The sequence below is a fragment of the Pristis pectinata genome, chromosome 37 (assembly GCF_009764475.1).
Source record: "Pristis pectinata isolate sPriPec2 chromosome 37, sPriPec2.1.pri, whole genome shotgun sequence".
NCBI classification, from domain to species: domain Eukaryota; kingdom Metazoa; phylum Chordata; class Chondrichthyes; order Rhinopristiformes; family Pristidae; genus Pristis; species Pristis pectinata.
The window spans coordinates 6,253,313-6,268,812 of NC_067440.1; the positions used below are offsets into that span (position 1 = coordinate 6,253,313).

At 49.4% G+C, this 15,500-nt stretch overlaps 1 protein-coding gene across 7 annotated transcripts in view; it reads left to right on the forward strand.

The window, feature by feature from the left end:
* The window catches only part of LOC127586590 (neuroligin-1-like), a 235,439-nt gene that overhangs the window by 152,092 nt on the left and 67,847 nt on the right, over nt 1–15,500 (forward strand). For all 7 annotated transcript variants that reach the window (XM_052044672.1, XM_052044673.1, XM_052044675.1 and 4 more), the window contains one exon: nt 5,435–5,584. In XM_052044672.1, coding sequence (XP_051900632.1) covers nt 5,435–5,584 — 150 coding nt within the window. The remainder of the gene's footprint in view (nt 1–5,434; nt 5,585–15,500) is intronic.

Consider the following 15,500-nt stretch of genomic DNA (forward strand, 5'->3'; position numbering starts at 1 on the left):
AGTGCAAACTGAGGTAGTGCAAACCGAGGTAGTGCAAACCGAGGCAGTGCAAACTGAGGTAGTGCAAACCGAGGTAGTGCAAACCGAGGCAGTGCAAACTGAGGCAGTGCAAACTGAGGTAGTGCAAACTGAGGCAGTGCAAACTGAGGCAGTGCAAACCGAGGCAGTGCAAACCGGGGTAGTGCAAATTGAGGCAGTGCAAACCGAGGTAGTGCAAACCGGGGGTAGTGCAAACTGAGGCAGTGCAAACTGAGGTAGTGCAAACTGAGGTGGTGCAAACCGAGGTAGTGCAAACCGGGGGTAGTGCAAACTGAGGCAGTGCAAACTGAGGTAGTGCAAACTGAGGTAGTGCAAACTGAGGCAGTGCAAACTGAGGTAGTGCAAACTGAGGTGGTGCAAACCGAGGTAGTGCAAACCGGGGTAGTGCAAATGAGGTAGTGCAAACTGAGGTAGTGCAATTGAGGTGGTGCAAACTGAGGTAGCGCAAAAAGAAATGCTAAAGTGACAATAACGGAAGAGGCAGAGTGAAGAGTCCGAGAACGTGGCAGCCCCACTGGGAAGGGGATGTGAGAGAGGTGACTGGTTCAGGAGTCTGACAGCAGTGGGGAAGAAGCTGTTCTTGAGTCTGGATGTCCGGGCTTTCGAGCTCCTGTGTCTTCTCCCAGAAAAGGGAATGGTCAGGGTGTCAGTAAGATGAATATAAAGGCGGTCTGTGATCGCAATGGAGTGGCTCCTCAGGTGAGTGAAGAGGGATTGGGGTGTCTTGGTGTCTGAATCACAAAAAGTAACCAGGCAGGTACAGCAGGTGGGCCAGAAGGCAAATGGTACATCGGCCTGTATTGCAGGGGAGTCGGAGGTTAGAAATGGGAAAGGGTTGTTCCCGTTGTACAGGGTGTTGGCGAGGCTGCACCTGGAGCACTGGACACAGTGTTGGTCCCCTGATGTGAGAAAGGAAACACTGGCACTGGAGACAGTTCAGAAGAAATTCACTGGGTTAACTCCTGAGGTGAGAGGGTTGTCTATCACCAGTGGCTGAAGAAATTATATCTATATTCTTTTGCGTTTTGAATGAAGGGCAATCTTATTGAAATATAAGATAAGATTTCTTTATTAGTCACATGTACATCGAAACACACAGTGAAATGCATCTTTTTGTGCAGAATGTTCAGATCTCAGATCCCGAGGAGATGTGACGGGGTCGTTGTGGAGATGTTCCCAGCAGAGGGAGAGTCTCAAACAAGGGGGCAGGGTTACAGGATTAGGGGGGTGGTCATTTAACACTGAGGTGGAGCGTATGACTCTCAATTGAATGGAAAAGCAAATTGTGCAGAGGATGCGGAGAGTCTACAGAGAGATATAGATAGGTTAACTGAGTGGGCAAGGGTCCGGCAGATGGAGTGCAATGTTGGTAAATGCGAGGTTATCCACTTTGGAAGGAAAAATAGAAGATCAGGTTATTATTTAAATGGTGAAAGATTGCAGCGTGCTGTTGTGCAGAGGGACTTAGGAGTGCTTGTGCATGAATCGCAAAAGGTTGGTTTGCAGGTGCAACAGGTTATCAAGAAGGCAATTGGAACGTTGGCCTTCTTTGCTAAAGGGATTGAATTTAAAAGCAGGGAGGTTATGCTGCAACTGTACAGGGTACTGGTGAGGCCGCACCCAGAGTACTGCGTGCAGTTCTGGTTGCCTTACTTGAGGAAGGATATGCCGGCTTTGGAGGCGGTGCAGAGGAGGTTCACCAGGTTGATTCTGGAGATGAGGGGGTTAGTCTATGAGGAGAGATCGAGTCACCTGGGACTATACTCGCTGGAATTCAGAAGAATGAGAGGGGATCTTATAGAAACATATAAAATTATGAAAGGGAGAGATAAGATAGAGGCAGGAAGGTTGTTTCCACTGGAAGGTGTGACTAGAACTCGGGGGATGTGGTCTCAACATTAGGGGGAATAATTTAGGACAGAGTTGAGGAGAAACTGCTTTTCCCAGAGAGCAGTGAATCTGTGGAATTCTCTGCCCAGGGAAGCAGTAGAGGCTGCCCTTACGATGTGTCTTAAATATATTAAATATATTTAAGACACATCGTAGGGGAATGGTTATGGGGAAAAGGCAGGTAGGTGGATCTGAGTCCACGGCCAGATCAGCCACGATCTTATTGAATGGCGGAGCAGGCTCGACGGGCCAGATGGCCTCCTCCTGCTCCTATTTCTTACGTTCTTGTGTAGGTGGGTAGGAAGTTCTTCTCACAGAGGTCGGTGAATCTCTGAAGGGTTACGGAGGCTGGATCATTGATGATATCTAAAGAGGGAAGTGGATACAGTTTTGGAAGTGAGGAATCGAGGGCGGTGGAGAACTGGCACAGAAGAAGAGGTGAGCCGCGGAGTAGGTTTGAGGTGCCGAGTGGCCTTCTCCTGCTCCTGTGTTGGTCAGAGGATGCATTGTCTATGCACAGACCACACAAGGCAAGGAGTCCTGGTCCATCCTGAACCTCCTTCTCCGACCAATGGATAGTCATAAACAGACATGCAAGTTGGTGGGTTAACTGGCTGCCGTAAATTGACCCTGAAAGTGGCCACAGGAGTAGACAGACTGGTAAAGAAGGTGTACGGAACACTTGCCTTCATCGGTCGGGGCATTGAGTATGAGAGTCAGGACGTCACGTTGCAGTTGTATAAAACCTTGGTCAGGCTGCACTTGGAGTATTGTGTGAAGTTCTGGTCGCCCCCGTTACAGGAAGGATGTGGGGGCTTTGGAGAGGGTGCAGAAGAGGTTCACCAGGATGCTGCCTGGACTAGAGGGCATATGCTATAAGGAGAGGTTGGACAAACTTAGTTTCTTTCCTCTGGCGCGTCGGAGGCTGAGGGGAGACAGAAGTTTATAAAATTATGAGAGGCATAGATAGGGTGGACAGTCAGAATCTTTCTCCCAGGGTAGAAATGTCAAATATTGGAGGACGTGCATTTAAGGTGAGAGGGGGAAAGTCTAAAGGAGATGTGCCATGCAGGGATTTTTTACACAGGAAGTGGTGGGTCCTGGTACAGGCTGCCAGGGGTGGTGGTGGAGACAGATACGATAGTGGGGTTTAAGAGGCTGTTAGACAGACACATGAATGTGCAGGGGATGGAGGGATATGGATCACGTGCAGGCAGAAGGGATTTAGTTTAATTCGGCATCGTGTTCGGCACAGACACTGTGGGCCGAAGGGCCTGTTCCTGTGCTGTTCTATGTTCTGTAGAGAAACAGAGTGATCTTCCAGTCCATTCACTCAATGACCCCGGTTACACCACGTCCCAGGTCATTTTTCTATGCTGCACAAATTATAAATGCGCCTGCCTCTGAGACTTTTATCTTTAAAGAGATAACAAAAGCATTCGGGTTTATTTTGTGATGAATACAGCTGAGACTCGTTCATAGAGTGAAACTTAGATGGGAACCTTGGTTGGCGTGGATGAGTTGGGCTGAGAGACCTATTTCCATGTTGATTGACCCTCTATGACTCTAACATGAGGATATATCGGCAGTGGCAGACACATATGGAGATGTTCAGTAATTCTCACCAAAAATGTATTCAACCAGGATATATTACTGACTTTGGGATGAGGGAGGAACCCAGAGCCCCTGGGGGTAAATCCACATGGTCACAAGAAGAATGTGCAAACTCTACACACGCAGAGCCGGAGGTCGGGATCGAACCTGGGTCAGTGGAACTGTGAGGCAGCGGCACTACCCGCTGCGCCTCTGTGTCAATGTTGAAGCCCCCTCGTCCAGTATTCTGTGGTCTGGTAACTCCCATGGTCTAGTAGGCTTTGAATCCGGAGTACAGATCTATACTAGTTAACTGATTCTAACTAAGATCTATCTCTATAGAACTCTGATCAGACCACACTTGGAGCATTGTGTTCAGTTCTGGTCGCCTCATTATAGGAAGGATGTGGAAGCTTTAAAGAGGAGGTTTACCAGGATGCTGCTTGGATTGGAGAGCATGTCTTATGAGGATAGGTTGAGCGAGCTGGGGCTTCTCTCTTTGGAGAGGAGGAGGATGAGAGGTGACTTGATAGAGGTGTACAAGATAAGAGGCATAGATCGAGTGGACAGTCAGAGACTTTTTCCCAGGGTGACAATGGCTAACACGAGGGGATATAATTTTAAGGTGATTGGAGGAAGGTATAAGGGGGATGTCAGGGGTAAGTTTTTTTACACAGAGAGTGGTGGGTCCGTGGAACGCACTGCCGGCAGAGGTTGTGGGGGCAGATACATTAGGGACATTCAAGACACTCTTAGATCGACACATGAATGGTAGAAAAATAGGGGGCTATGTGGGAGGGAAGGGTTAGATAGATCTTAGAGCAGGATAAAATGCCGGCACAACATTGTGGGCCGAAGGGCCTGTACTGTGCTGTAATGTTCTATGGTTCTATGTTCTATCTGAGAGCTAAAATTAACTAAGATCGATACTAATGTGCAGCTAATTAACCTACTAGTGCAACTTTTGCAATCTCAGCCCAGAGTGTTTCTGAATCAGAATCAGGTTTATTATCACTGACATACAGTATGTTGTGAAATGTGTTGTTTTGCGGCAGCAGTACGGAGGCAGGACATAAGATTACTATAAATTACTAAATAAATAAATAGTGATAAAGGAAGGAATAAAGGAAGGCAACAAAAAAGGAATAACAAAGTCGTGTTCGTGGGTTCGTGGACCGTTCAGAAATCTGACGGCGGAGGGGGAAGAAGCTGTTCCTGAATCGTTGTGCGGGTCTTCAGGCTCCTGTACCTCCTCCCCGATGGTAGTAACGAGAAGAGGGCATGTCCCAGGTGGTGAGGGTCCTTAGTGATGGATGCCGCCTTCTTGAGGCACTTAGAGCAACAGACAGCTTTCGGAAACCTTAAGGAACCGGGGAGTGTCTGTACTTAGAGAGGACAGTTCTCCCGCTCAGAGGAAGCTGATCAGGGAGGAGGAAATTCCCGTGATCCAGAATTTCCTGAGGTCTGGCACCAGTCAAGTCCCCAAGGGTGTCAGACTAGAGAGTACCCACAGAGAGGACAACTCACTGTCAGGTAGTGAACCCCAAGCAGAGAGGTGGATGGCCTTTGAATTTGTGTTTGGAGAGTCTGCTCAGATAAAATAAGTAACATGATGGCGGAAAGAACAGCTCTATTGACCAGAGAAAGGTTCTCAGAGTGGGCAATGTCCGCATCTGGTTTCAGTCATGTTCCAAAGGTGCCAGAGTGTCTCAACCTGTAATTTGAAGCAAGAGTTTGATAGATTTGTGGATGGATTGCAGGATTTGAGCCTGCAGGAGATGGCACGTGATCTCGATGACGGAGGGGCGGGCCGGAGTGGTTGCGTGCCTTCCTGCTGCTCTGTTTCTTACTGTGAAGCAATGGGTTAAACCGAACGAGTTCCTAACCCCTCGCGTGTTCCTTTCTCTTTCAGATATCCGAGACAGCGGTCCCAAGCCGGTGATGATGTTTGTCCATGGCGGGTCATACATGGAAGGCACAGGAAACATGTTTGAGGGAAGCGTCTTGGCAAGCTATGGCAATGTAATAGTGGTCACCATAAACTACAGACTAGGCGTACTTGGTAAGAACCCCATTTGTATACGATCTGTGTCGCTGGGACCTCCCGTCCGCTGAACAAGTATCCTTAAAAGCTACAGAGTGGCACAGCACAGAAACAGGCTCTTCGGCCCACCACGTCCATTGCTGACCTTCTTGCCCACATTAGAATCGGATTCTCTGATCCCTTGCCCGTTTTTCTGAAGAATCAGAAAGAAAGAAAACCTGCAGACGCTGGAAATCCAAAACAGAAACGGAAAATCTAGGAACACTCAGCAGGTCGGGCAGCATCTGTGGAGGGAGAAGCGGCCAATGTTTCATCAGGGCTGAGAAAGAGAGAGAGAGAGAAAGGGATGCAATTTGGTTTTCAGTAGGAAGGGAGATCATACAGTCATAATCATGGAGTCATAATCAGATTCACACAGCAAGGAAACAGGCCCTTCGGCCCAACTAGTCCATGCTGACCAAGGTGCCCACCAGGCCAGTCCTATTTGCCCACAGTTGGCCCATATCCCTCTAAGCTCCTCCTATCTGTTTACCTGTCCAATTATCTTTTAAATGCTGTTAACGTACCTGCCTCAACCACTTCCTCTGGCAGCTCGTTCCATATACCCACTACCCTCTGCATGAAGAAGTTACCCCTCAGGTCCCTTTTAAAACTTTCACCTCTCACCTTAAGCCTATTCCTTCTGTTTTTTATTTCTCCTTCCCTGGGAAAAAAACTCTGCGCGTTCACCCTATCTCTGCCCCTCATGATTTTACATGCCTCTATAAGGTCACCCCTCAGTCTCCTACACTCCAAGGGATAAAGTCCCAGCCTGCCCGACCTCTCCCTATAACTCAGACCCTCGAGTCCTTGCAACATCCTCGTAAATCTTCTCTGCATTAATGGTTTGAGGGTGACTAAAACTGTGCACAGAGGGATGTGTAGAACAAAAGGAATGTCTGTGATAGGACAAGTTAAAATGGCTTAGTGGGGGCAGTTGCCAACACATTGAGCCACTAGGCTTGTGTGATGAGTTGTTCACGGTCAGATGATGGGACTCGCCCGTCAGATGATGGGACTTGCCCATCAGATTAGCCTCATGTGCAGAGGATAAGTAAAAAAAAATGGAAAATTCTGGAAGCACTCTGCAGGTCAGGCAGCCTCTGTGGAGAGAGAAACCTTTGTCAAAGTCTGGACGTCTTTTCTTAAGGAATGGTTGGGACGACAGAGAGTTTGTAGAGAATCGTGGGGTGGGATTGTAGTAAGAAGCTTTGCCCATCCAGGAGAGGGGGCTTTGAAGGTGCAAGGATTGTGGGCAATGGGAGTGGATAGGGGCCGTCAGGGGCAAAGGAAGGGCAGGAATCAGGTCAGTTAGGGGTTGGGGAACATTGGAACGGTTGTGGCACATGGTCTGCTGGGGTTTGGGGTAACAGTTGGAGGGGTCGGGCAAGTATGGGATGTGGGGTGGCGGGAGATTCTGGAGGGAGTCGGAGGGAATGTGAGAGAGAAGAGGACACAGAGAAATGTGGGGGAATGGGGCTTGCGGGAATGCTGTGGGATCCGGCAGAGACTCTGTGCCCGTGGCTGGTCTGGAGTCACACGTCAGCCAGTCCAGGTGAGATCATTCCCACGCATGTTCTGGGATGGGATTGGGAAGAGGAGAGGCTGCAGAAACTGGGATTCTGTTCTAAGATCAGAGAAGGAGACGGGTGGGGGGGGTGGCGCGATTTAATCCCCTTTGTGTTTGAAATTCCGAGAGGGTTTGAGAGAAGAAATAGGGAGGCAGTGTACCCATTGGTTCAGTACCACAGCTTGGCATGGCAACTGCTCTGCCCAAGACCGCAAGAAACTGCAGAGAGATGTGAACACAGCCCAGTCCGACACGTAAACCAGCCTCCCCTCCATGGACTCTTGTCTACACTTACCGCTGCCTCGGGAAAGCAGCCGACATAATCAAGGACTCCTCCCACCCTGGACATTCTCTCTTCTCCCCTCTCCCATCAGGTAGAAGATACAAAAGCCTGAGAGCACATACCACCAGGCTCAAGGACAGCTTCTATCCCACTGTTATCAGACTCTTGAATGGACCTTTCACACACTAAAGGTGGACTCTTGACCTCGCAATCTACCTCATCGTGGCCCTTGCACCTTATTGTCTGCCTGCACTGCACTCTCTGTAACTGTGACACTTTATTTTGCATTCTCTTTTCCTTTTGTACTGCCTTGATGTACTTATGTACGGAATGATTTGTCTGGATGGCACGCAGACAAAATCTTTTCACTGTATCTCCGTACATGTGACAATAATAAACCAATTACAAGTAGGCAGAGGGTAAAATTGGTCAATTGGTTTATTATTGTCACCTGTACCGAGGTACAGTGAAAAACTTGTCTTGCATACCGATTGTACGGATCAATTCATTACACAGTGCATTGAGATAGTCCAGGGTAACAGAATGCAGAATAAAGTGCCACAGTTACAGAAAAAGTGCAGTGCAGGCAGACAATAAGGTGCAAGGGCCACGACGAGGTAGATTGTGAGGTCAAGGGTCCATCTTATCGTACTAGGGGACCGTTCAATAGTCTGATAACAGCGGGATAGAAGCCGTCCTTGAGCCGGGTGGTACGTGCTTTCAGGCTTTTGTATCTTCTGCCTGATGGGAGGGGGGAGAGGAGAGAATGTCCGGGGTGGGTGGGGTCTTTGATTATGTCGGCTGCTTTCCCGAGGCAGCGGGAAGTGTAGACGGAGTCCGTGGAGGGGAGGGCTCGGGATTTAAAGTAAATGGCAGACGGATAGGCATCGAATCTTCAGGAAGAAGCAAACCACTGGAGGAACTCAGCGGGTCGAGCGGACTCTGTGGAGGCGGAGGGATGGTCAACGTCTGGGATCAAGACCCCCGCAGCAGGACTGAGAGTGGGGAGTTGGGGGGGTGGGGGTGCGATGGCCGGTATGAAGAGGTGAGTGGGAAGGGGTGAGGCAGGGGCTGCAGGGGAGAGGTGTTGGGCAGATAGAGCCAGGAGGGAGGGGGCTGAAGTAAGAGACAAGAGGCAGGGAGGTGATACGTGGAGGCTGCAGGTTCTGGGATCTGTTAAGTAAAGAAGGTGGAACCAGATAAAGGGGGGGAGATGGGCTGAGGGGGAAGGAGATAGCAGCCCGACAGGTGTGGGGTGTGGGTAGGCATCAGTAATAAGCCATTTGTCTTCAAAGAATGGACTCTCGTTCCCATCTAAGCACCAGTCCCTTATCACCGCTCGCCATTTAAGGAAAGCTTGCTTACCTCATTTTATCTGCCAAAGTGCACTTCACCGCACTGTCTTTCCATTGGATCAGCTCATCTGTGTCTGCTCGGAGAATCAGGGGGAGCTTGAGGATATTGGGAGTCTTACAGCACGGAAATAGGCCCTTCGGCCCATCGAGTCCGTGCCGACCATCGACCAGCCATTCACACCGATCCCATTTTATTCCCCTCACTCCCCCCAGATTCGCCCCCACACCCACACACTTAGGGGGCAATTAATCCACCGTCCCCACACGTCATTGGGATGTGGGAGGGAACTGGAGCACCCCGGGGTAGGGGGTTGGGAACCCACGCAGTCACAGGGAGAACGTGCAAACTTCACACACGCACACACACGCACACACATACACACACATACACGGACACACACATGCGCACACATGGACACGTGCACACACACTCATACACACACAGTACACACACATGTAGACACACACACGTGCACACGTACACACACACATGCACACACATATACACACACACGTACACACACACGTGCACACATACACACATGTATGCACACACACAGTACACACACACACACACACACACACACACACTCTGACAATGCGGAGGTCAGGATCGAACCCAGGTCTCTGGGGCTGGGAGGCAGCGGCTTTACCCGCTGTGCCAACTGTGTCTCCATATTCTTTATGGAGTGAGCTTCAGTGATACAGAATGCATTGTCAGCAAGAGCAGGTCCAAGGACTTCCAGAGAGGAAACATAGACAAATTTCTGAAGTAATTAGACTGCTCTTTCATATCACAAACACAATGGGCTGAATGGTCTCCATCGCACCACAGTAAAGTCAATGCGTTCACCTTGAGAAGGCACCATCTTAAGAGAAAAGTCAGGAGAATTTGTCCTCCAACAAAGGTTGTTTGAAGACGGATTATTTGTTTGACCGGAGCTGTGTGGGAAATGAACGGGAGGAAAGGCATGGCATTTAGCATGACCGCATAGTGCTTCAGAACCACCGGAGGCAGTGTTGTAACCTGGGAGCTAATTTGTGCACAGCAAGATGCCACAAACAGCAATGTGGTAGGTAATGGCCTAGAAATTGTGTTGTGCCAGACATGGTGGGCTGTCACGTAAGCAACTATTTTGCTTGTAAACTCTCCAAACCTACCAAACTGGAGTAGTGTGCTCGCCTTTGTGGGGGAGACTGCCAGATCCCTCTGTTCAACAAGACACCCCATTCAGTTACTTCTAGTCTCCTATCACAGACGATCTCTTTTATTCTTTCTTCTCCTCCCCATTTCTCTGCAACTTTAAGCTCGTTTCATTTCTAACTTGTCCCCGTTCTGATGGCAGAAACATTAACTCTTTCTCACCCCATTGATGCTGCCTGACCTCCTGAGTAAACCCGGCACCTTGTGTATTTAGTTTATGGAGTCACAGAGCAATGCAGCATAGATACAGGCCCTTCGGCCCAACCAGTCCATGCCGACCACGGTGCCCACCCGGCTAGTCCCAATTTCCTGCGTTCGGTCCATATCCCTTAAAGCGCCGCCCTTCCATGTACCTACCAAGGTGCCTACCTGAGCTGGTCCCATTTGCCTGCATTTGGCCCAATCCTTCTAAACCTTTCCTGTCCGTGTACCTGTCTTTTAAACATAATTGTACCCACCTCTACCACTTCCTCTGGCAGCTCGTTCCATATACCCATCGCCCTCTATGTGAAAAAGTTGCCCCTCAGGTTCCTTTTAAACATTTCCCCTCTTACCTTAAACCCATGCCCTCCCTGACCCTGGGAAAAAGACGTGCCCATCCATTTTTTCAATGTCCCTCATGATATAAAATCACCTCTCTAAGGTCATCCCTCCAGGGAAACACCTCTCAGTCCTCCAAACTTCAAAGAAGGTACATCTCATCCCTTTAGCCAAGTTTCTCGGTGGGTACAGCAGAAACGGGAAATGTTTGCAGTTGTGATCTTCTCTGAGTTAAAAGTATTTTCAATTACAGAGCAGTCCAACTTTGAGGCTTTTATTTCAGACTAGGCAGCCAAATAGAAAATGCTGTGGATGGTGCGATAGGATTTGGGATGCTGTGGATGGTGTGATGGGATTTGGGATGCTGTGGCTGGTGCGATGGGATTTGGGATACTGTAGATGGTGCGATGGGATTTGGGATGCTGTGGCTGGTGCGATGGGATTTGGGATGCTGTGGATGGTGCGATGGGATTTGGGATGCTGTGGCTGGTGTGATGGGATTTGGGATGCTGTGGCTAGTGCGATGGGATTTGGGATGCTGTGGGTGGTGCAATGGGATTTGGGATGCTGTGGCTGGTGCGATGGGATTTGGGATGCTGTGGATGGTGGGATGGGATTTGGGATGCTGTAGATGGTGGGATTTGAACCCTTGTCCCTAGCCTATTAATTGAAGTGTCTGGGCCAATGATAGTAGTGATCTTTAAAGCTGTCCTCTGATAGGTTGATTCTGCTGGGTTGCTGTGCAGGTCCAGGCTCCTGTGCAAAGGCTTGCTTCCTGATCCCAAGAAGCTGCAAGTAACTCGTTGTTGATCGCCGCGCTGATCAAAACCGCTCTCCCAATCTCTCTCCCCCATATTCTCACCATTTCGGGTTTCTGCCTCTGTCCCTGTCTCTTGCCTCGGTCTCCCTCTGCTTTCAACGCAATGTATTTCTCTCTCCCTTTGTGCGTCCATTTATACCATCAAGCTTCTGTAGACTCATCATATTTTACCTCCGTTCTCTCTCTTTCCCTGTCGTCTTTATCTCCCTATTTTGTTTCTCTCTCTCTCTATTCTCTGTTCTTTCCTTCCCCCTTTGCTTCTCTCTTTTGCATTCTTTCTCTCTCCATTTCTATTTTTACTCTCTCTTTCCTTTCTTTGTCTCTCTTTCTCTGTCCATCTTTATCCTCCCTTTCTTTTCTCCCTCCCTCTATTCGCTTTCTCCTCTCTCTCTTTCTTGTTCCTTTTTTATTCTCTCTCTGTCTCTCTCTCTCTGTCTCTCTCTGTCTTGCTCTCTGTGTCTGTCTGTCTGTCTCTCTTTGTCCCTCTGTCTTTATCTCTCTCGTTGTCTTTCTCTCTGTGTCTCTCTTTGTCTCTCTCCCTCTCTGTCTGTCTGTCTGTCTGTCTCTCTCTTTCTGTCTCTCTGTCTCTCTGTCTCTCTCTCTCTCTCTCTGTCTCTCTCTCTCTCTCTCCCTCTCTGTCTCTATCTAGCTCTGTCTCTCTCTGTCTCTGTCTCTCTTTGTCTCTCTCCGTCTCTCCGTCTGTCTGTCTGTCTCTCTCTCTTTCTGTCTCTGTCTGTCTGTCTGTCTCTCTCTCCCTCTCTTTCTGTCTCTATCTAGCTCTGTCTCTCTCTGTCTGTCTGTCTCTCTTTGTCTCTCTCCCTGTCTCTCTGTCTGTCTCTTTGTCTCTCTCTCTCTGTCTCTCTCTCTGTCTCTCTCTCTCTCTGTCTCTCTCTCTCTGTCTCTCTCTGTCTCTCTTACACACTCTCCTTGAATGAAGCAAACTGCACAGATCCCAGTGCACCGACGTCAGGCCTTGACACAACACCCTCACAAGCGAACCCGATTGTCTACTGCCCCGTATATGGTGACAGCTTCATCAAACACAAATGTATAAGCAGTACCTGATGACTCACCCAACAGCGCATCAACACTCTCACAGGAGCTTACACCAGGGATGGTCCTGATTCCTGATAAACTGAGGCTAACGCACAGGCTCGGTGTGGTCACCTGTGGACTCGGGGAGCCAGACGGTGCAGAAGAGCAGACTCCACTGTCTCAAAACCCATCAGAGGAACAAACGTGGAAGCCCGAACCAGCACACCACTTCATTCTTACGGTCGCTGTTGGTTTATTATTTCCACATGTACCGAGATACAGTGAAAAGCTTTTGTCTGCGTGCCATCCAGACAGATCATTCTGTACATCTGTACATCAGGGTAGTACAAAAGAAAAACAGAATGCAGAATAAAGTGTTACAGTTACAGAGAAAGTGCAGTGCAGGCAGACAATAAGGTGCAAGGGCCACGACGAGGTAGATTGGGAGATCAAAAGTTCATCTTTAGCGTATGAGAGGTCCATTCAAGAGTCTGATAACAGTGGGATAGAAGCTACCCTTGAGCCTGGTGGTATGTACGCTCAAGCTTTTGTATCTTCTGCCCAACGGGAGAGGGGAGAAGAGAGAATGACCGGGACGGGAGGGGCCCTTGATTATGTCGGCTGCTTTGCCAAGGCAGCGGGAAGTGTAGACGGAGTCAACAGAGGGGAGGCTGGTTTCCGTGGCGGACTGGGCAGTGTCCACAACTCTCTGCAGTTTCTTGCGGTCCTGGGCAGAGCAGTTGCTGTACCAAGCAGTGATGCATCTGGATAGGATGCATGTAATGGTGCGTCTGTAAAAAAATCAGTGACAATCATTGGGGACATGCCGAATTTTCTTAGCCTTCTGAGAAAGTAGGGGCACTGGTGAGCTTTCTTGGCCAAAGCGTCTATGTGGTTGAACCAGGACAAATTGTGGGTGACATTTACACCTGGGAACTTGAAGCTCTTAACCATCTCCACCTCAGCACCACTGATACAGACAGTGTACTCCACGCCGCTTCCTGAAGTCAGTGATCAAATCCCTTTGCTTAACTTAACAATAAAGAAAATTATTTATCTGGATCAGGATGCTTAGAGAAGGTGTGTGTGTGTGTGTGTGTGTGTGTGTGTGTGTGTGTGTGTGTGTATGTGGAGTCTGCATGTTCTCCCTGTGACCGCGTGGGTTTCCCCAGGTGCTCCCGTTCCCTCCCATATCCCAAAGACCTGTGGGGTTGGCGGGTTAATCGGCCGCTGTAAATTGCCCCCCGAGTGTGTGGGTGAGGGGTAGAATCCGGGAGGGAGAAGAGGGACTGTTTCAGGGAAGTAAGGCAAGGGGGAATGGGACTGATGGGCCAAATGGCCTCGTTCTACATCAGAGCACACAAGTATATTAGCCCCTGTGCTGACACCGTACGTGGTTACACAAGAGACCGCAGATCCAGATGAAGGGTCTCGACATGAAACATGGACTGTCCATCTCCCTCCACGGATGCTGCCTAACCCACTGAGTTCCTTCTTTTAGTTTCCTGACTCCTGGTACAAAATGCGAGATTAATGGATATTTTGTGGGCCACCATAACGCAGGCGGTGGACGTCACGAAAGCAGGTGAAAGGCTATTGCTTGCCTGCAGAATCTGACAGCTCTTTTGTCATTTGACCGTCAGCTGGAGTGGGAGATGTGTGTCACGTGGTGAGTCAGAGTGGTTATTATGAGGGAAAAACGGTTGTCCTGGTTGAAAGATCCATGGGAGGTGGGAGGGAGAGTGTTGTCAAGTGCTAGAGGACATGTATTTCAGGTGAGAGGGGGAAAGTTTAAAGGAGATGTGCGGGGCAAGTTTTTTTACACAGAGAGCGGTGGGTGCCTGGAATAGACTGCCGGGGGAGGTGGTGGAGGCAGATATGATAGTGATATTTTATACAGGCAAACGCAGGGAATGGAGGGATATGGATTGTGTGAGGCCGACGAGATTTAGTTTAATTTGAGAAGATTTCTTTATTAGTCACATGTACATCGAAACGCACAGTGAAATGCGTCTTTTTGCGTAGAGTGTTCTGGGGGGCAGCCCGCGAGTGTTGCCACGCTTCCGGCGCCAACACAGCACGCCCACAACTTCCTAACCCGTACGTCTTTGGAATGTGGGAGGAAACCGGAGCACCCGGAGGAAACCCACGCAGACATACGGGGAGAACGTACAAACTCCTTACAGACAGCGGCCGGAATTGTACCCGGGTCGCTGGCGCTGTAATGGCGTCACGCTAACCACTGCACTACCGTGGGGATTGGGATTTCATTCCATGCTGTACAACGACTCTAGATTGGATTCCATCAACATTATTAAACTGTTCCTAAAGCTCTCCTTTAAGATCCTTTCCAGACAGCAAACATCATTCACCCTGGGGATCCAACATCAAACAGTACAGCACCGGAACAGACCCTTCGGCCCACAATGTTGTGCTGAACTAGTTAAGCTAATGACACCTAATCCCTTCTACTTGCACACGGTTCATCTCCCTCCATTCTCTGCACATTCATGTGCCTGTCTAAGAGCCCCATAAATGCCTCTGTTGTATCTAACCGCTACACTACGATGCCTGCCTATTTTGGCTAGGTTGGCTTCATGGTCGGCACAGACATGGTGGGCCGAAGGGCCTGTTCCTGTACTGTACTCTTTTATGTTCTACCTCCTCTTGGAGCTCTCCAACCCAGCATGACTGACATGGATGGAATCCAAAAAAAAAACCATTGAGCTGCACGAACAGACGTCTCTGCCACCTTAGCTTGCTCCACCATTCGATCAGACCTCGGCTGCTGTTTTGTACACGGGAGGGGTTCTGACACAATTTACAGCGGCCAAAGTTACAAGAGGCACAGATAGAGTCTTCTTCCCACGGTAGAAATGTCAAATACCAGAGGGCAGAGACTTAAGGTGAGAGGGGGGAAAGTTTAAAGGAGATGTGCGGGGGGGGGGGGGCAAGTTTTTCTTTAACACAGGGAGCAATGGGTGCCTGGAACGGGCTGCCAGGGGTGGTGGTGGAGGCAGATATGATAGGGGGGGGGTTAAGAGGCTGTTAGATAGACACATGGCAGGGAATGGAGGGAGATGGACCT